The 21,170-nt window shown below is 48.3% G+C and overlaps 1 protein-coding gene across 1 annotated transcript; it reads left to right on the top strand.

Annotated features, from left to right (window-relative positions):
* Window positions 1–11,765: 11,765 nt before the first annotated feature.
* LOC115246658 (uncharacterized) lies at window positions 11,766–14,664 on the top strand. The gene is made up of 2 exons (XM_029825655.1): window positions 11,766–13,426; window positions 13,681–14,664. The coding sequence occupies exons 1-2, from the start codon at window positions 13,346–13,348 to the stop codon at window positions 14,341–14,343; spliced, it is 744 nt and encodes a 247-aa protein (XP_029681515.1). The 5' UTR covers window positions 11,766–13,345; the 3' UTR covers window positions 14,344–14,664.
* Window positions 14,665–21,170: the final 6,506 nt, after the last annotated feature.

The following is a 21,170-nucleotide window of genomic DNA, read 5'->3' as shown; positions in this document are numbered from 1 at the left end:
CTCCTCGGAGGAGAGGGAGCCCTCCAACGAGACCATCCTCGATCCTGAGTGCGTGTTGGGCGAGGTCCACTGGCAAGTGGAGGCGGAAGTACAGGGAGCTCTCCAGGGACAGTCGGTCCCAGATGGATGCCTGCCAGGCCGGCTGTTTGTCCCGCAGTCCGCCCGGTTGTCAGTGCTCACATGGGGGCACACCTCCCGAATAGCCTGCCACCCAGGAGTTCACCGCACACTGGCCCTCATCCAGCAGCGCTTCTGGTGGCCATCCATGGCAGCGGACGTTCAGACCTTTGTCGCTGCGTGCTCCGAGTGCACGCGCAGCAACCCCTCACACAGGCTCCCTGCAGGACTCCTGCAGCCGTTACCCATTCCCCCTTGTCCCTGGTCCCATATCGCTTTGGACTTCATTACCGGTCTGCCCCCCTCCAAAGGTAACGACACAGTACTGACAGTGGTCGATCGCTTCTCCAAGGCGGTACATTTTGTTCCCCTCCCCAAACTCCCCACCGCCTTGGAGACGGCAAACCTACTGGTCCAGCATGTTTTTCGTTTACATGGAATTACTCAGGATATCGTGTCTGACCGCGGACCCCAGTTCACTTTGCAGGTGTGGAAGGCATTCTGTCGGGCCCTGGGAACCACCTCCAGCCTCACTTGAGGTTACCATCCCCAGTCCAATGGGCAGACAGAGCATGCGAACCAGAGTCTGGAGTCCTTTCTGCGCTGTGTGGCCTCCCGCCTCCCGTCCTACATGGCGGTACCCTCTGTCCGCGCCCAGTTCCGCCGGATCAGACAAGTGTGGTGGGAGACCCGGGCCGCACTGGGAAGGATGGCGGAGCGCAACAGACGTCTGGCGGACCGCCACCGAGCACCGGCCCCCAACTACCAGGTGGGACAGCAAGTGTGGCTCTCATCCCGTGACCTCCCCCTCCAGACGGAGTCCAGAAAAAGTATATCGGCCCTTATTCCGTGGACAAAATCATTAACCCCAGTGCAGTTCGTCTCCATCTCCCAGCCTCCCTGAACCTCCACCCAGTGTTCCACGTTTCCCTCCTCAAACTGGTTACGGAAAGCCCGCACCAGCCTCCTGCACTACCCCCCCTTCACATCTCAACGAAGGCCATCCGGCCTACATGGTCAACAGGATTCTGGACGTACGCAGGCGGGGGAGGGGGTTCCAATATTTGGTTGACTGGGAGGGGTACGGCCCGGAGGAGCGCTCCTGGATTGGGCGCTCTCTAATCCTGGACCCGCAACTGCTGCGGGACTTTTATCGAAGTTTCCCGGATAATCCAGGTAGGATGCAAGGAGGCGTCCATTGAGGACGGGGGGTACTGCCGTGGTTCGGTTTCTGGATGGCATCCGGGGGCAGGCCGGTCTCCGAAGAGCGCTGAGCCTCCAGCGCACCTGCAGCTGGTTACGTCCTAATCAGCGCTTACCTAAACTCTCCCCTCTTTGCCTCCAGTGCCGGATTGTTGCTTTTGTTTGCGCATCTAGTTTCAGCTCCAGCTCCCTGAGATCGCCCGTCCTTCGCCTCATCGTTCTCTAGTTTTGTGAGTTTTTTCCTGTGCCTTGTCACCTTTTTCAGTTGGTTTTTTCCCATTTTGAATGGTGATTTTTCGTTCGCTCTTTCAGTTGATACTTTTCCTGAGTTTTGTTGTTACTTTGTTTGATATTCTTGGATATTGTCCCAATAAAGAACCTTTTGTTTGCACTCTGCGTCTGGGTCCTGGCCTGCCAAACCGTTCCGTAACAAAAAAAGTGAATAAAATGGCACTGTCCCTGGCAGCAGCCAGTAGTAGTAGCTCCCTACACCTAATTGTTCTTTTTAAAATTTTCTTAGGGTTTGCTATACTTGTTTACATACTTTGCTATTTGGCAGTTACTTTCTTTCTTTCCTTTTACAACTGGAGTATTCAGACACCATGTTTTGGAGGCTCAAATACTTTTTTCTCTGTTTTGCGGTGCTTGGGTTACTCGCGGCCCCCATCAGCTGTGCAGAGAAGCAGACCGGTATTGTCTATACACGAGACCAGCTGATGGCTCTAAGACCACCATCCTTCATGATCGGAGAGAAGCCCCAAATCCCGAAGGAGCTGAGGAGGAAACAACGAGGGAGCAAGGCTGGAGTTAAACAGAAGATAAACAGGCGACATTTTAAACCCTGCATCCCCGCAGTCATAACGGGGAATATCAGGTCCCTGGCAAACAAGATGGACGAGCTGGAGGCGCTCACACGGACACAGCAGGAGTACAGAGAGGCCAGTATCATGTGTTTCACGGAGACATGGCTCCATGGACTGATACCGGACTCCAATGTGACGATCACTGGTTTCAGCACTGTGTGAGCGGACCGAGACACCACCGCGGCCGGTAAGAAGAAAGGAGGGGGACTTGCCGTGTTCATTAGCAACAGGTGGTGCAACCCGGAGCATATTCACGTCAAGAGGCACGTGTGCAGTCCCGATGTGGAACTTATTGCTATCGGACTCCGTCCATACTATTTGCCACGGGAGTTTACTAATGTCATTGCCATCACTGTTTATATTCCTCTGACCGGTAAAGCGAAAACGGCCTGTGACGTTATTCACTCTGTCACGGCTGACCTGCAGACAAAACATCCCGGAGCCTTATCCTCATCACAGGTGACTTTAATCATGCCTCACTCTCCTCCACTCTCCCTACATTCCATCAGTATGTCCAGTGCAGCATGAGAGACAGTAAGACTTTGGATTTACTGTATGCTAATGTCACCAATGCATACACCTCCACTGCACTGCCTCCACTAGACAAGTCTGACCATAATCTCGTGCTGCTCTCCCCATCATAGACACCTATGGTTCAGCAGCAATCGGTCACTGTGAGGACTGTTAATGAAATGGTCAGATGGGGCCATGGACTGTCTGCGGGATGCCCTGAAGACCACCAACTGGTCTGCTCTCTGTGAACCACATGGTGAGGACCTGGATGGACTGACAGACTGTGTTTCTGACTACAAGTTCTACACTGAGAACTCCGTCCCCACCAAGAAGGTACAGTGTTACCCAAACAACAAACCATGGGTGACAAGTGACCTGAAGGCCCATGGGAACGTAGACCAAGCTAATTTGTTGAACCACTTTTTCAACAGGTTTGATTCTAGCTCCCCCTCCCCCAGCTGTCCCAATATTCCTCTGGATAACAATGGGTCCCCTTCACACCTCCCAGAGCCCTTAACACCTCTGCCAACTTCTTCCCCCTCTCCCCCTGCTGACACCCTACGTAGATTCCAGCATGTCACCCATCCCCCCCAACAGGACTATCCTTCACATCTAGCCAGGTGACGAGAGAGCCGGAGAGGCTCAACCAGAGAAAGGCTGCCGGACCGGACGGCATCAGCCCACGAGTGCTAAAGAACTGCTCCAGGCAGCTGTGTGGAATACTGCAGCACCTGTTCAACCAGAGCCTTCATCTTCAGAGGACCCCAGTGCTTTGGAAGACATCCTGCCTGGTCCGGTGCCGAAGAAGACCCATCCTGTGGCACCAAGTGATTACCGTATTTTCATGACCATAAGGCGCACTGTATTAAAAGGCGCAGTTTCAGTTATGGGTGCTATTTCTGTATTTAAAACATACATAAGGCGCACCGTATTTTTAGGCGCATGCTAAAACACACAGTAAAAAATGACAACGGAAGTTCAACAAATTTATTGAACAAAATATTCATTCTTCCACCACAAAACCATCAAAGTTTTCATCTTCTGTATCTGAATCAAACAGCTGCGCTATTTCAAAGTCCAACATCCCAAATTCCTCTTCATCATCTGAATCAGACTCACCGACCGGTTCCACTTCAGCGTTGATGCCGCCTTTTGTGAAAGCTCTTACAATACATGAAGACGTATCATAGCCCATGCATCAACAATCCACCCGGATATGGGGGCATAATTTGCCTGCCGCTACCTCATAGATGTGGCTGGGCGCGGTTATCTTGTCACGGCAGTAGGTGCGGAAGATGGCCGCCCTCTCCTGGTAATCCACGGGCAGCCACTGCGCAACAGTTGTCTTTGCGCGTATGGAGAGATGCCGCCTCCTCATAAAGCGAAAACACCAAGATTGCTCGATTGCCATTTTAAGCCGCATATTCGATGGCCTGCAGTTTAAAGTAAGCCTCATACGCGTCTTGCTTGACTGGCGCCATTTTAGGGGATCCATACGCGTAGGTGTGCCGCTAATCGATTGGTGGAGCGTTTACTGTAGTGCACCTACCAAAGGCACACGGCCGATTTTGGAACTCAGTCCACACACAAGGCGCACCATATTATTTTTGAGAAAATCTCAGTGTTTTAGTTGCGCCTTATAGTCGTGAAAATACGGTACAGGCCAATAGCACTGACCTCCCACATTATGAAGGTCATGGAGCGGCTGGTGCTGACACACCTCAGACCTCTGGTGAGCCCCTTTCAAGACCCTCTGCAGTTTGCCTATCAGCCCAAGGTGGGGGTTGATAACGCAGTGATATACTTGCTACAGAGGGCTTACTCCTCCTTGGACAGACTAAACACTACAGTGCGAGTCATGTTCTTTGACTTCTCTTCTGCCTTCAACACCATCCAGCCAAGAGTGCTGAGGGCTAAGTTGGAGAACATGCAGATGGATGCTCCCCTTTTTTCTTGGATCGAGGACTACCTGACAGGTCGACCAGTTTGTGAGACTGCGGAGCTGTGTGTCTGACCCCCTGATGATCAACACAGGGGCTCCCCAAGGAACTGTGCTGTCTCCCTTTCTGTTCACCACCTACACAGCTGACTTCCAGTACCACGCTGAGACATGTCACCTCCAGAAGTACTCGGATGACACAGTCATAGTCGGACGTGTGGAGAATGGACAAGAGGATGAATACAGGGACCTTGTGGAGAGTTTTGTTAGGTGGAGCAGGGAGAACCACCTGCAGCTCAATGTGTCCAAGACAAAGGAGATGGTGGTGGATTTCAGTAAAAGCAAGTCCCCACGCTCCCCAATCTGCTTTAGTGGGACAGATGTGGAAATAGTCCCATCTTACAGGTTCCTGGGTGTTCAGCTGGACAATAAACTGGAGTGGTCCACAAACACCGATGTTGTCTACAAGAAGGCCGTGAGCAGACTACTTCCTCAGGAGACTCTGGTCCTTCAGTGTTTGCAGCAGGATGCTCCACATGTTCTATCAGTCTGTCATGGCTAGCACCATCTTCTTTGCTGTAGTGTGCTAGGGAGCAGGCATTAAAGCTAAGGATGCCAACAGACTCAACAAACTCATTAAAAAGGCAGGGTCTGTTGTTGGCTGTAAACTTGCAAACTTGGACGAAGTGGTGAGGGACAGGATGGTGTTGAAACTGCGGACAATCATGGACAATTCCTCCCACACACTCCATAACACAGTGGACAAACTGAGAAGCAACTTCAGCAACAGACTCCTGCAGCCTCGCTGCTCTGAGGAACAGTACAGGAAGTCCTTCCTGCCGTCCGCCATCAGACTCTATAATTCATCCAAACCCATTCAATAACAATAATTGTTTAATGTTTATGTTGTAATTTTATTTCTATTTTATACTATATTCGTGTATATATGCTTAGAATGCTTATAATATGTATACATTATGTATATATATATAAAAATAACTCTTCCTCGCCCTCCTGGGCGGTGCCTCCTTCCTTCAGACTCGGGTCCTCTACCAGAGGCCTGGGAGTCTGAGGGTTCTGCGCAGGATCTTAGCTGTTCCTAGGAATGCGCTCTTCTGGACAGAGATCTCTGGTGTGGTTCCTGGTATCTGTTGGAGCCATCTACTCAGGTTGGGTGTTATTGCCCCTAGTGTCCTGATCTTGGTACTTCTCCAGCTTCTCGTGTTCCTTCTTCCTGATGTTGGTATCACTCGGGATTGCTACATCTATCACCACCACTGTCTTCCGGTGTTTATCCACCACCACTATGTCAGGCTGGTTGGCCACCACCATCTTGTCAGTCTGGATCTGGAAGTCCCACAGGATCTTGGCCTGCTTGTTCTCCACCACTTTCGGAGGTGTCTCCCACCTGGTCCCTGGGACCTCCAGCCCATACTCAGTGCAGATGTTCCAGGTATTTGTAACTGTCCTGCACATCTGTGATGGTCCCTTCAGGTAGTTCAACCCCGTCAGTTGCAATCACCTTTCCCCTTCTAGATATCAGCCGCCCACATTTGTCTAGCCTGAATGACATCCCGATGTCTTTGCTGTAGATCCTAGTGAGGTGAATCAGGGAGTCGATGTCACGCTCGTTCTTGGCATACAGCTTGATGTCCTCCATGTAGAGGAGGTGGCTGATGGTTGTTCCACTTCGGAACTGGTACCCATAGCCACTCTTGGTGATGATCTGGCTGAGGGGGTTTAGGCCTATGCAGAACAGCAGGGGGGACAGAGCATCTCCTTGATATATGCCACATCTGATGCTCACCTGCACAATTGGCTTTGAGTTGGCCTCCAGAGTCGTGTTCCACAGCTTCATGGAGTTCTGGATGAACTCTCTTAGTGTCCTGTTGATGTTATACAGCTTTAGGCACTCCAGTATCCATGTGTGCGGCTTTGAGTCATAGGCTTTCTTGTAATCAATCCAGGCAGTGCACAGGTTGGTGTGCCGCATCCTACAGTCCTGGACGATTGCCCTGTCGACCAGTAGCTGGTGCTTGGCACCTCTGGTGTTGTTCCCTATGCCTTTCTGTGCCCTGTTCATGTATTGATCCATGTGCCGGCTGATCTTAGCTGCTATGATGCCTGATAGGAGCTTCCATGTGGTGCTGAGGCAGGTTATGGACCGGTAGTTGGACGGTATTGTGCCCTTCTGGGGGTCCTTCATTATGAGGACTGTCCGGCCTTGGGTTAGCCACTCTGGGTGGTCCCCTGATGTTAGTAGCTGGTTCATTTGTGCTGCCAGGCGTTCATGGAGTGCAGTCAGCTTCTTAAGCCAGTACGCATGGATCTTATCGGGCCCTGGTGCTGTCCAGCTCTTCATTTTGGACACTCTTTTTTGGATGTCTGCTAAGGTGATGACTACTGGGTCTTGTTCTGGGAGTTGGCTGTGCTCAGCTTGTAGTTCTTGCAGCCATCGGGCAGTAGCGTTATGCGTTGCCTCTTTCTCCCAGATACTCTTCCAGTATTGTTCCGTCTCAGCCCTGAGGGGGTATGTTGTCATCTTGTTGCCCTGCCATTGAGAGTAGACCTTTGCTGGGTTGGTGGAGAACACCCTGTTTATCCTCCTTTCCTCTACTTCTCTTGTGTACCGCTTTAGTCGGGTAGCCAGGGCTGTGAGCCTTTGCTTAGCAGTCTCCAGTGCCTCGGGTATGGACAGTTTGTTGTACTTCTTGGGCCGCTCTGTCCTTAGATTCACGCCTCTACTCAGCTCTGTTAGGAGGCTGACTTATCTCCATGTTGCCATGATTTTTGCCTCTAGCCTTCTCCTCCATGGGGCCATTTGCTCCTTATGGCTATTCATGCTCTTCATAGTATAGCCAAGCATCTGTAGGATATTATATATATATATGCTGTATATATGTGTGGCAGGGCGTGGCCTGCCCTCTGCACAGGTGCCATATGGCGATAATGCATTAATTGGTGGGCGGGGAGAAAAGGTTTATATAAGGCACTGCCTCCAGCTGGCTTTAGTTGTTTCCCCCCTTTGACAGTACGGCGGGGTTGCAGCTTATCTGGGCAGTTCGACCAACTGAAACTGTTTCACAGAACCAGCATGCTGTCTGGCAGCGCCAAGAAGGTCGGTGCTTCCTCCCGCCATCCTTCCGTCTAGGGCGCTTTGCCGTAAGGGCGCGTGCGCTAGTCTGCACTGGGCAGGTAAGGCGCAGCAATGCGCGTCACTGACTCCCCCACTTATGCAGTTCCTAGAGAAATGGTAATGGGGCTGTTCTCGCTGCAGTTGGCTGCCGGCTGGTGTCGGTGGGTCGCGTTGCCCCAACGGGAACCCCTCACGGAGTGGTGGCGCCACCAAATACAGTTGGCACAGACTACCTCGCTTACTGGACCCACTGCTGCTTTGGCTCCGTCCTTTAGTTCGGGACTCTCTCCTGTTGGCTCTCGCTCTCTCTCGCTTTCTCCCCTCGCTCGGAGAAACGGCGCTGAGACGTAGTGGTGCCGCCGAGGCGACCACGGAGTTATTGCCTTCATTTTAGACTCTTAACAGCGTGTAAATTGTATCATCAACCTATATTTACTCTTTTTAGGTTTTGTTTCTTTTCGTTTCTTAGTTGACGTTGTGTTCTTTTAGACGATCTGGTCACAATTTATTTGCCTGTCTGTGTGAGGTGTGTATGTGTGCGCGTGTGTGCTCGTCGCGTCAAATTGTTTATCACTGAAATGTGGAGGGCGTTTTCATCACACCCCTCGTGTGTGGTTTTGTTTGCAGTAGCACGGGTGTTTTTAGTTTGTTTATCTCCCCCTAATTTGTGTTTTATTTATTCTATTTCTATGCTTTGTAAATACAACACCTACACCACAGTTATATTAATCCCCGTTTAGGCTGCTACTACAATTCAATTTCCCTACGGGGATGAATAAAGTACATCTTGAATCTTGAATAGTGAAAATATGTCTCCCAGTGGTCACATGGGCTTCATGTAAAGAGTGTAGAAGAACCTAACATACATGTTATTTCACCATGCGCGCCATATTTAATTTTTGCTTTTGGCTTATTGGTGTAGATAAAGGCAGCTCTTGTAGTTCCTATTTTTCCAGTACATGATTTTGTCTTTTGCACATAGATGATTTTCACTTGAATTTGTTCATCATATGTGACATTTATCTTGCTGGCATATGTTAAATCATATCCTCCTGTTAGACAAAATGGATGTTCTATTCCTTTTGGGACCAATATAACTGGTGGAACCATTGTTTGCATGTCTGAGGACAGCGGCCTGGACAGACACGCTCCACATTTGACCACACGCCTTGACGCCCAGATGCCAATTGTAACGTGCACTCAGCCAGGCAGGTGATTGCTCTGTCAGATTTTCCGCCAATCACACCTGGAAAGGGCTGTAGGCTTGCGTAACATGTTCTACAAGTCTGAGCTTGTACTTCTCTGACAAAGTATTTCATCCACTGGTAAAACACGTTGTTGTCCCCTGCCTAGCACTTTCCCTATGCTGGCTAAACATTGACCTATTATGGTGGCCCATCATGGTTTGCGTTGTCTTTTCATCACCGTCATTTTGATGCTGACTTTTTTTGTCATTTGTCTGTGTTTTGGTTTCCATGCAACAATTACCTGAGCGTTTCATTGTGATTACAACCACCCTTTCTGATTTATTTATTTTTCAGAATTTGGAAAGACATCTATATTTTTCATGATCTGGTCCTGAAATCAATGTTTGGTTGTGTATGATTGAGTTCACATATATGTGAGTTTAGTGACTTTGCTATCTGCCCATTTCTCATTCAGCTCTGCCATTGGTCCAGCTGCTACTGCCCACTTGTTAAGCTGCTCATTCTGACTTTGCAACTGCTGATTTCCTGGGTTAAAGAATGTTGGTATAAAATGTTTTGGTTGAAAAGAAACCAAATCAAAGTGATTACAGCCACTGCCCTCAGACCCACTATCAGCCTTCTAATCCGTGCCTTGATCTGACCAGGTAATCTTTGAGATTTTTATTATTTTTGAATGCGGCCATTATTCTAAGATCATTATTGGGTTCATTTGATCTCATTGTGGATTCAAAATTGTTGCTAATTTGTCTAACCAGTTGAACAGTAGATGTCGAATAAGTGGTGACAAATGGGAGAGCAGTGGAGACCTGATTTGGTTTGGTCTGGAGCAGGGGTCGGCAACCCGCGGCTCTAGAGCCGCATGCGGCTCTTTGGCGCCGCCCTAGTGGCTCCCTTGAGCTTTTTCAAAAATATGAAAATGGAAATTTTTAATATCTGAGAGACATGTTAATTGAAAAATTCAGTCATTTATTTTACATTTTTAAAATGATCATTATTTCATTTAATGTCTCAATTCGTTATTGTTATGGCTTAAAAATGTATTGTTCTTTATGTATGTTTCCTTTGATAGGTCACTTGTAGGGTTCAGAGGTCACACCCGTGGCATTGTGGGTGAGGCAGTGCAGTAACAGAGAGTGCCAACATAGTTTAAAGAAAGTATACACTGCCTTAAAATAATAATTCTGCACGGTCCAAGAGGCGCACACGTTTTCACGGCGTCTGCGGAGGATTGAGAGTTGGGAGTAAAACTTTTCAAAAGACATCTGTATGATGCATGGCCATTATTTCATTGGACCGGTGTAGCTACAATCATGAAAGCTCATTATGTATTTGTTGCTTACTCACCATTTGGAAAGTAGGCTAATACAGCTAATATAGACACTTACAGCATGTATTGCCTTCATTATAAGGCTTTTAATTTTTTGCAGCTCCAGACAGATTTGTTTCTTGTTTTTTTGGTCCAATATGGCTCTTTCAACATTTTGGGTTGCCGACCCCTGGTCTGGAGGAAGGTTTTAACAGTTCCGGAGAAAGGTCCTAGAGTACCCTCTGCTGGACAACACCGAGAATAACACCTTGGTGGCTCGTTTGAAATCCTCTGGCTGTGTGCATATTCTGTGGAACGGTAATAGTTGTGATTTGCTTACCCCTGCAAACGTGTGTTTGGGTTGATCGCTGTTTTTATGTAAAAGTGCATGTAATACATGGGAAAAGTTGGTGTTTGTGTATCTTTGAAACATTCTATATCTTTGAAAAAATAGAACTAAAAATTCCACAAAAATGGATTAATGGTCTGATACTCCGAGATGTAATGGAAATGAGGAGGCTTTTCCTATTGACACTTGGTTGTTTAATTAAGTTCATAAAGTAACAAAAGTGGTGAAACAAGCTGTAATAGCAACGTTTCGGTCCTTAAAAGGATCTTGTTCTGGCAAGCTTGTTTCCAAAAACAGCAAAGTTACACAGTTAACAAGTATCAGCGCTTAATTGCTTAGTTGCCTCTACCCCAAATGGTGGGTTAGGGTTAAGGCTGAGGGTTAGGGTTTGGTTTAAGAGTTTGGCTTTCCCCTGGGGCGAAGCCCTGGGGGCACTGGCCATCCAAGGAGATCCCAGGTAGAGAGGGTTAGGGTTAGATTAAGGTTAGGTTAAGACTAGGGCTAAAACTGGGTTAGGATAAAAGTTAAATCATGGATAGAAGTTAAAATGAAAACAGAGAGAGTGGGGGAGAGAAAAAAGAATGAGTTAAAAAAAAAAGAAAAAAAAAAGGTTAGTTAGGCCATTTGGATGTGTAGTAACTAATTTATAAATCCAGCCTCTCTCCACTCTCCTTTTTTTAAGCCGTGGACCAGTGTGGACTGTACTCTAAGACCAAGGCTTGCAATGCATCCCAGCCATGGGAGAGGACGTGCTGGACAACATGCCGGTCAGCGGTGTTTTTTCATTTCATGATATTACGGCAAGTAAACCGTACATGTATTGTCAGTCTTGTTTCTCGCACATATCTTTTATCAAATTGTATGCAACACATTTTTTTGGGGGGGAAAAAAAGTTTCCTTGTGTTGCAGTTCTGAATACTTTTTGCTTTTGGGAATCAAATACCCATTCTTCTTGTTTCAATCTGTGAAATGACCTTTGATCTGACCAGGTAATCTTTGAGATTTTTATTATTTCTGAACGCAGAGATTATTCTCTCTGAGGATGAGTTGTGTTTGTAGTGAGTATCAATATGGAATAAGTACATTTCCCAGCAGATTTATGACATGTTTGTGTGTTAAGTTCAGTTTGGTACATTTCTCACATCAGAATTGAAATTCTCAAAAGTTCTTGTTCAATTGTCACATCATCATGCCATTTGTGCAGATGAAAAAGGCAGTTTCTCATTGCATTGAACAAATTGCAAATGCTTTTGTCCATCCATGCAAATGATTGTGTACAATTCTCAGTTTTTTCGTACATTATCAATTGCTTTTGTCATGCTAATCAAAATGCTTTGTTATAGGAATCTATCAAATAGTCTCTTTCCCCAAAACATTTAGGCTATAGTTCATCATATAAGTCTTCACATGCAAAATGATTTACCAAGCCATCATAACATGTCAAGCATATATACATTTCCATAAGACATTTGTCTGTAAATATGATCTAAATTGGTAAATTCCTCCCAGGTGAATCTAGACTTTCTCTAATGAAAAGAGTTGATCAACCAATGATAGACAGTTTTCTGAATGAGCTCAAGGGAGCATCTCATGAACAATCTACTGGGGAGTATATAGGTAACCAGAGCACAATAGAAAGTTACAATGTCTGACAATGGAAGGACAACAGCCAAGAAGGAGAGGAAGAGGGGTGAGGCTGCGTGGTGGAGGAGTAGGAAGAGGAAGAGGCAGAAGAGGCGGACACATGCGTGTTCCTGATGAAATCAGAGCAACACTTGTAGACCATGTTTTGAATCATGGGCTGACTATGGCTGAAGCGGGGAGAAGGGTGCAGCCAAATGTTGGCAGAACAACTGTGTCCTCAGTTATTCAAACTTTCCGCAGAGAGAACAGGTGTGTAATCTAACAGTATGTGCTGAATTACATGGAGTTTACTGTATTTACATGTCAATACAGTAATGCCCCATACAAAATTACAGTAGCCTATTCCACTGATGCTCTATACAATGCCATTGTGTCTTCCTCAAATTTGTTTTGGTTGACATTTCTATTTCCCACATAGGACTGCAAGACAAGTACACAGGGGTGGTAGAGGGCGGATTTTCACACCACAGCAGGAGATGGCTATCTGCAACATTGTTGTGGAAAACGCCACAACAATGCCGACCCCTGCTCCAGACCAAACCAAATCAGGTCTCCACTGCTCTCCCATTTGTCACCACTTATTCGACATCTACTGTTCAACTGGTTAGACAAATTAGCAACAATTTTGAATCCACAATGAGATCAAATGAACCCAATAATGATCTTAGAATAATGGCCGCATTCAAAAATAATAAAAATCTCAAAGATTACCTGGTCAGATCAAGGCACGGATTAGAAGGCTGATAGTGGGTCTGAGGGCAGTGGCTGTAATCACTTTGATTTGGTTTCTTTTCAACCAAAACATTTTATACCAACATTCTTTAACCCAGGAAATCAGCAGTTGCAAAGTCAGAATGAGCAGCTTAACAAGTGGGCAGTAGCAGCTGGACCAATGGCAGAGCTGAATGAGAAATGGGCAGATAGCAAAGTCACTAAACTCACATATATGTGAACTCAATCATACGCCATTACACTAAGAGAGATACAGACTACTATTTTGCAGGACAACGACACATTTGCAAACAGTCAGTATCTCTACCATTGATAGAGTGCTAAAAAAACAACACATGCACATGAAACAGCTATACACTGTCCCATTTGAAAGAAATGGTGAGAGGGTGAAGGAGCTGCGCTACCACTTTGTCCAGGTACAACTTTTATTCCAAAACCATATATAGATATGTCCTCGTTTGTAAGTCGCTTTGGGTTTACAGTAAAAGGTGTCTGCCAAATGCAATGTAATGTAAAGATGTACACTACACTACTGTAAGTGTGGCATTTGCACATATGCTATGGCTGTAGAAAAGAAGATGCAATATGTCATATACGTTTGATCTAACTTCTTTTGCAAATGCATGTAATGCAGTAATTCCAAAAATAACATTTTGTCTTCTGTATTTAGCGCATGATGGAACTGGAAGCTAGTGAGCCACCCTGTCACTTCATTTACATGGACGAGGCTGGCTTCAATCTGACAAAGCGCAGAAGACGGGGGCGAAACCTTATTGGACATCGAGCCACCATTGATGTGCCAGGCCAAAGGGGTGGCAACATAACTATGTGTGCCGCAATATCAGATAACGGTGTGCTGACACACATTCCACTGATGGGTCCATACAACTCTGAACGTCTAATAGCATTCCTAGACACTTTGTACAGGGATCATATCCTAGGTGGCCCAGCCGAGAATATGGCCCAGCCCAAATATGCCATAATATGGGACAATGTAAGCTTCCACAAGTCAAACCTAGTAAGGCAGTGGTACGCAAACCATAACAGAATGGTGATGGAGTTCTTACCACCATACTCCCCATTCCTCAACCCTATTGAGGAATTTTTCTCAGCCTGGAGGTGGAAGGTGTATGACCGAGACACACAAGTGACCCTTCTGGCTGCAATGGATGCAGCATGCCAAGACAATACTGCAGATTCCTGCAGAGCATGGATTAGGCATGCAAGAAGATACTATCCACGCTGCCTTGCACGGGAGGACATCAGGTGTGACGTGGATGAGAATTTGTGGCCTAACAGACAGGAACGGGAAGAAGCTGAAGATCAGGATTGAGATTAGAATTTGGGGAGTTGTTCATATTTTTTTGTTTACCTACTGTATGACCTATGTTTACTTACGTATTGTATTTCACCTTTGTTATGTGCAGTGCTGTCTTTTTTTTTTCTTTACGCACTGCAATGTCAATGTTTGCCAATAAAGAAGTCATTCTGTAAATGTGAATCTTGTCTTTTCCAATCAATCTTACACATATACATTATATGAGGTCAAATGTACAACACTTGTCATCACACCTAAACCACATTTTACATCAACATGTCCCTTCAAAGTGCACTATTCAATTGCCAACATGACTAATGAATTTGACTGTCTTATCCGTACACAATGACTAAACATTCTGAAGGCACTGACAAGTATATTGACACAAAAACTTGCTTTTGAGGGATGGACTAAGGATTTTGAGCAAGAGACTGGCTTTTGCAGGTGATCCACGGTGTTTTGCTATTTGTTCAAACTGTTTTGAGAAATGCACTTGATCTTCTGCAAATTGCAAGAATGATTGGAAAAATGTACCAAAGTGATTGAGAAAAACTGTAAGAGACACAGGACAGTTTTGTTTGAAATAGAAGCATTGTGGTAAATTTCATCAGCTCCACCTTTCGGTCAGGTTATGGTACCAATACCAGCCGCCAGTTCTTTGCGCGGAGCCTAAAAAGGTGTCCATTTTCTCCCCGTGGTGCCGCCAACGCTGAGCTTTATACGGGTCTACACGGGTATGATGGCCGAACATAGCAGGATTATAAGGGAGGGCAGAGTCTGTATGGCCTTTGCCAAAGCACATTTTTAAAGATCAAAGTAAATCAAAGTCAATTTATTTAATGAGGGTCAGAACCTTAGCCTAGATGAAGTAGCAAAGCGAGAGGTAAACATTTTTAGTTAAACAAAACCAACTAAGAAACAAACAAAAGAAACAAGCTCCAACATGGTTCAAGTCAACCTTAAAGTAGAAGGAATGAACGGCACCTTCTACGAGGTGAGGCGCTGCTAAATTTAGAGCTGATCTCAGCAAAAGCACCTGTATACTTAATATTCACTAGCTCACAGCTGGGATTTCACACATTTGTTAGTTCAATACTCAGTTTTTAAGAATTGTAAACTTATTTAACCCCCGTGTGTTTGAATGTTGTCAATACTGTGACTGGTTCTTTCTCTTTAGGCCCAAATCAAGTCCATTGCTGGAAAGCTTCTGACAGTAGTTTATGAAAACAGGTAAGTTTAATGCTTTTTCTTTAAACATCTCAAACTTCTGGAGTGCATTGATGTATTATTAGTTTCTATTATTAACATTCCCTCCCTGGGCTACCACCTTATCGTGGTGGAAGGGTTTGCGTGTCCCAATGATCCCAGGAGCTCCGTTGTCTGGGGCTTTATGCCCCTGGTAGGGCCACCCATGGCAAACAGGTCCTAGGTGAGGGATCAGACAAAGCGTAGCCCAGACCTCCTTATGATGAAGAACAGCACTGGTCCTACGTTTCCCTTGCCCGGATGCGGGTCACCGGGGCCCCCTCCTGGAGCCAGGCCTGGTGGTGGGGCACGTTGGCAAGCGCCTGGTGGCCGGACCTCTGCCCACGGAGTCCGGCCGGGCACAGCCCGAAGAGGCAACATGGGACCCCCTTCCCGTGGGCTCACCACCTGTAGGAGGGGCCAAGGGGGTCGGGTGCATTGTGTTTTGGGTAGCGGCCGGAGGCAGGGACCTTGGCGGTCTGATCCCCGGCTGCATAAACTGGCTCTAGGGACATGGAATGTTTTTTAGGGGAGTGCTTGTGGCAGCTACAACTGCTCCAGTCTCTCTGTAAAGGGTCTACCTATGGCACTGTAGCAGACGGCAGCCACTCCTCGCGCTCTACAGCACTGTGTGTGTTTTGTTGAGAATTGTCTTTATCTTGTTATGTGTTTCACCATATGTTTCTGTCTTCTCTTAGAAGTTAGGCAAGGTAGACTCATTGGTAAATGTAATAAAGAGCAGAGACATTCCATTTGCAGGATTGTTGTTTGTTCTATTGTTATCTCAGGAGCCAGTCAGGCAGGGGGTGTCAAACACTCATTGTAAATGCGACATCAGGGGGGTTGATGATCACATTTGCATGAAGAATGAGATCTGGCTACCTGGGAAAACAATGGAAAAGAAGAACCCTACCAACACCAAGTGGGACTGGAGGAAGAGGACGGGGACATCTCAGCGGGGGATCTGGATTGGATTGCATGGACATTGTGAATTTGCATGTGTGTGACTATAAAGGACTGGGCCCAGGGATAGTTAGGTGGTCAGACTTCGTGCCCTGACAATTAACTTTGTTGTTGCTAGGGTTATGAACTGGCCCGGAGCTCTGTAATATTTGTGTCTGGAGTTGATTCTATTGTTAAATACATTTTGAAATTGGTACTTTACTTCTCGAAGTCTTCATTCAACGAACACGCGGATCGGCAGCTACATACAGGAGGTATCGCGATCCAACAGTTTTTACTCAGTTATTTCACTTCGTCAAGAAGTTACTTTTTATGCATCCCATGGATACGTCGACCGCACAGAGAAGAACCAGACCTCTCACTTACTCCAGAGAGGAGTTACTGGAACTCGTAAAAAATAAACACGGACGGAGACACCGGGTCCCAGCTGAGCTGCAGCGACGCTACCGAGGCTGCAAAGCCGGGGCTAAAGTACAGGCGCGGCGAACAGAAAACCGGCGGAGGCACAAACCATCGCTCCCCTCCGTGATTATGGGCAACGTCAGCTCTTTAACGAATAAGATAGACGAGCTGGCAGCCCTGGGAAACCAGCGGATTTACCGTGAGTGCAGCTTGTTTATTCTCACAGAGACGTGGCTAACCGCTACCATACCCGACGCTAACGTAGACCTGCGAGGATTCACCACGGTGAGAGTGGACAGGGACACAAAGGCATGCGGGAAGAGCAAAGGAGGGGGACTAATCATCTACACCAACAACCGTTGGTGTAACCCTGGCCATGTCTCTGTGAAGGCGGTTTTGTGTTGCCCAAATCTGGAACTGTTAGCCGTCAGCATGCGGCCACATTACCTGCCCAGGGAGTTCAGTCACGTGATCGCCCTGTGTGTGTACATTGCCCCCACAGCCAACGGAGCAACTGCGTGTGAGAAGATCCACAGCGTCGCTGCACGGCTGCAGACCAAGCACCCTGAGGCCCTCCTGATCATCTCTGGAGACTTCAATCATGTGACCCTGGACTCCACACTGGCTGCTCTCCACCAGGTTATTGACTGCCCCACAAGAAACAACAGGACGATCGACCTACTGTACACCAACGTCAAGGAGGCATACAGAGTCATCGCTCTCCCCCCACTGGGCAAGTCGGACCACAACCTGCCGTACGTGCAGCCCCAGTACACCCCACTGGTCCAAAGGCAGGCAGCCTCCACAGGCTCCATCAGGAGATGGACTCCTGCAGCAGAGGAGGCTCTGAAGGACTGCTTCAACATCACGGACTGGGATGTACTGCTGGGGGAACATGAAGAGGACATAGATGGGATGACCGACAGACTACCTCAATTTCTGTGTAGATGTGGTTGTCCCCACCAAGACTGTACAGTGTTATCCTAACAATAAGCCATGGGTAACACAGGAAGTCAAGGATGTCCTCAATAAGAAGAAAAAGGCCTTCAGAAATAAAGACAGGGAGGAGATGAAAGAAGCGCAGAGGGAGGTGAAACGCTGCCTGAAGGAGGCAAAGAACACCTACAGGAAGAAGGTGGAGAAGAAGCTGGCTGATAACAACATGCGGGACGTCTGGGAAGGTGTCAGGACCATCACTGGTCACAAAGCCAAGACCAGCACGGAAGGGGGAGGAGTGGAGAGGGCAAACGACCTGAACCAATTCTTCAACAGGTTCAGTCAGCCCACTCCACTCCAGTCCTCTGCCCCCCACCTCACCAGCCCAGCTCCCCTCCACCCCTCCCCCCACTCCCCAGCAGCCGAGCCCCCTCTACCCTCCCTCCCTCCAACCCGCCACAACTTCCCCCAACCCCGCCTCCCCTCCTCCCTCCTCCACCTCCCCTTCCTCTACTGACCTCCCTCCTCCCACCCTTCACCACCCCCATCCCCCTGCTCTCACCATCCCCACATCCTCCCTGCTTCACGGCTGACCAGGTGAGGGGAGAACTGAGGAAGCTCCGGCCCCGAAAAGCAGCTGGACCGGATAGAGTCTGCCCCCGGCTCCTCAAGACCTGCGCTGCTGAACTCGGGGAGCCGCTACAACGGGTCTTCAACCTCAGCCTAGAGCTGGGGAAAGTGCCCACCTTATGGAAGACGTCCTGCATCATTCCTGTCCCCAAGAAGAACAGACCGAGTGAGCTGAACGACTTCCGGCCGGTGGCACTCACCTCACATCTGATGAAGACTCTGGAGCGGCTCTTCCTCAACCTCCTCAGGCCCCAGGTGCAGCACGCTGAGGACTCCTTACAGTTCGCCTACCGGGACAAGGTCGGTGTAGAGGATGCCATCATCTACCTGCTGCACCGAGTCCACTCGCATCTGGACAAGGGGAGTGGCACAGCGAGAATCCTCTTTTTGGATTTCTCGAGTGCCTTCAACACGATCCAGCCCCTTGTCCTACAGGACAAGCTTCTACAGATGCGAGTGGACCCCTGCCTGGTTGCTTGGATCTCCAGCTACCTCACCGACAGGCCGCAGTTCGTCAGGATGAAGGACATCACGTCTGACACTGTGGTCAGCAGCATCGGTGCTCCACAGGGGACTGTGCTGTCCCCCATCCTCTTCACTCTGTACACCTCGGACTTCTGTGACAACTCTGAAATGTGTCACATTCAGAAGTTCACTGATGACACAGCCATCGTTGGCTGTATCAGAGACGACGAAGAGGAGGAGTACCGGTGCCTGGTGAGGGACTGGTGCCCTCACCTGGTGCCACAACAACGGCCTGCAGCTCAACACCTCCAAAACTAAAGAACTGGTCATTGACTTTGGGAGGGACCGACTGAGACCTAGACCAGTTCAGATAGGAACGGAGGAGGTGGAGGGCGTGCAGACCTACAAATATCTTGGGCTGTGGCTGGACAACAGGCTGGACTGGACAAGCAACTCGAGGCAGCTGTACAAAAAGACCCAGAGCAGGATGTACTTCCTGAGGAGACTCAGATCCTTCAACATCTGCAGGAAACTCCTCTGGATGTTCTACCAGTCTGTGGCTGCCAGCGTCCTGTCCTACGCTGTGGTGTGCTGGGGGGGGGGGGGGGGGGGGGGGGAGTGTGACAAAAGCAGACCTCTCCAGGCTGGAGAAGCTGATCAGGCGGGCCAGCTCGGTGGTTGGGATGAAGCTGAAACCTCTGGTGACAGTGGCAGAGAGGAGAACTATAGACAAGCTGCGGAGCATCATGGACAATGTCCGCCACCCTCTGCACACTGTCATTCATAGCCAGAGAAGCCTGATCAGCCAGAGGCTGCGCCTCCCCAAGTACAGAACAAACAGACTGGGGAACTCATTCATCCCCTGAGCCATCAGGCTGTTCAACTCCTCACAGGGGGGGGAGGAGGGCCAACAGGAGAACTGGAACAACACTGCAATAACATAATACTGGGACATCCATTCATTCAGTTCATTTATTTACATTTCTATAGTTTTATATTATATTCTATTTTTAATTTATTCTATTTTATTTCTTATTTTATTCTATTTTTATTATTTTTAATTTTTTTTAAACAGTGCTGTACGTGTCTTTGGGGAGATGCTAATTTCCCTAATGGACACCACGTAAAGGGATCAATAAAGTACTCTGATTCTGACCTCTCTGGTGGGAAAGGAGCCTGAGTTGGTGCGCGAGGTTGAGAAGTTCCGACTAGATATAGTTGGCCTCACTTCGACGCACAGCAAGGGCTCTGGAACCAGTCTTCTCGAGAGGGGTTGGACTCTCTACCACTCTGGAGATGCCGATGGTGAGAGGCGACGGGCAGGGGTGGCAATTCTCGTTGCTCCTCAGCTCAGTGCCTGTATATTGGAGTTTACCCCGGTGGATGAGAGGGTAGCCTCCCTTCGCCTTTGGGTGGGGGGACGGATCCTGACTGTTGTTTGTGCCTATGGTCCAAACAGCAGTTTAGCGTATCCACCCTTTTTGGAGTCCTTAGAGGGAGTGCTGGAGAGTGCTCCTTCTGGGGGCTCCCTCGTCCTCCTGGGTGACTTCAATGCTCACGTTGGCAATGACAGTGTGACCTGGAGAGGGGTGATTGGGAAGAACGGCCCCCCTGATCTGAACCCGAGTGGTGTTTTGTTACTGGATTTCCATGCTCGTCTCAGATTGTCCATAACAAACACCTTGTTCAGACATAAAGGCGTCCACATGTGCACTTGGCACCAGGACGCCTTAGGCCGCAGATCGATGATCGACTTTGTGGTTGTGTCATCGGATTTGCAAGGTGGTTGGTGCCTGTCGTGGCGGCAATACGCGAACCCGCTGGTGGACACCAGCGGTGAGGGATGCCGTCAAGCTGAAGGAGTCGTATCGGGCCTTACTGGCATGTGGGACTCCTGAGGCAGCAGATGGGTGCCAAGCGGAGTGCAGCTACGGCCGTTGCCGAGGCAAAGACCCGGGCGTGGGAAGAGTTCGGTGAGGCCATGGAGAACGACTTTCGGATGGCCTCGAAAAGGTTCTGGACCACCATCCGGCATCTGAGGAAGGGGAAGCAGTGCACTGTCAACACTGTATAGTGGTGATGGTGTGCTGCTGACCTCAACTCGGGATGTTGTGGATTGGTGGAAGGAATACTTCGAGGACCTCCTCAATCCCACCAACACGCCTTCCAGTGAGGAAGTAGGGCCTGGGGACCTGGAGATG

This window comes from Takifugu rubripes, chromosome 18 (assembly GCF_901000725.2).
Source record: "Takifugu rubripes chromosome 18, fTakRub1.2, whole genome shotgun sequence".
NCBI classification, from domain to species: Eukaryota; Metazoa; Chordata; class Actinopteri; order Tetraodontiformes; family Tetraodontidae; genus Takifugu; species Takifugu rubripes.
This window is presented reverse-complemented; position numbering and strand designations above follow the sequence as displayed.

Excerpts from the sequence above, each read along its gene's own strand:
- LOC115246658 (XM_029825655.1), top strand. The coding sequence starts at position 13,346 with ATGCACATGAAACAGCTATACACTGTCCCATTTGAAAGAAATGGTGAG. Across the intron at positions 13,427-13,680 it reads TGCGCTACCACTTTGTCCAG|CGCATGATGGAACTGGAAGC; the intron begins GTACAACTTTTA and ends TTCTGTATTTAG.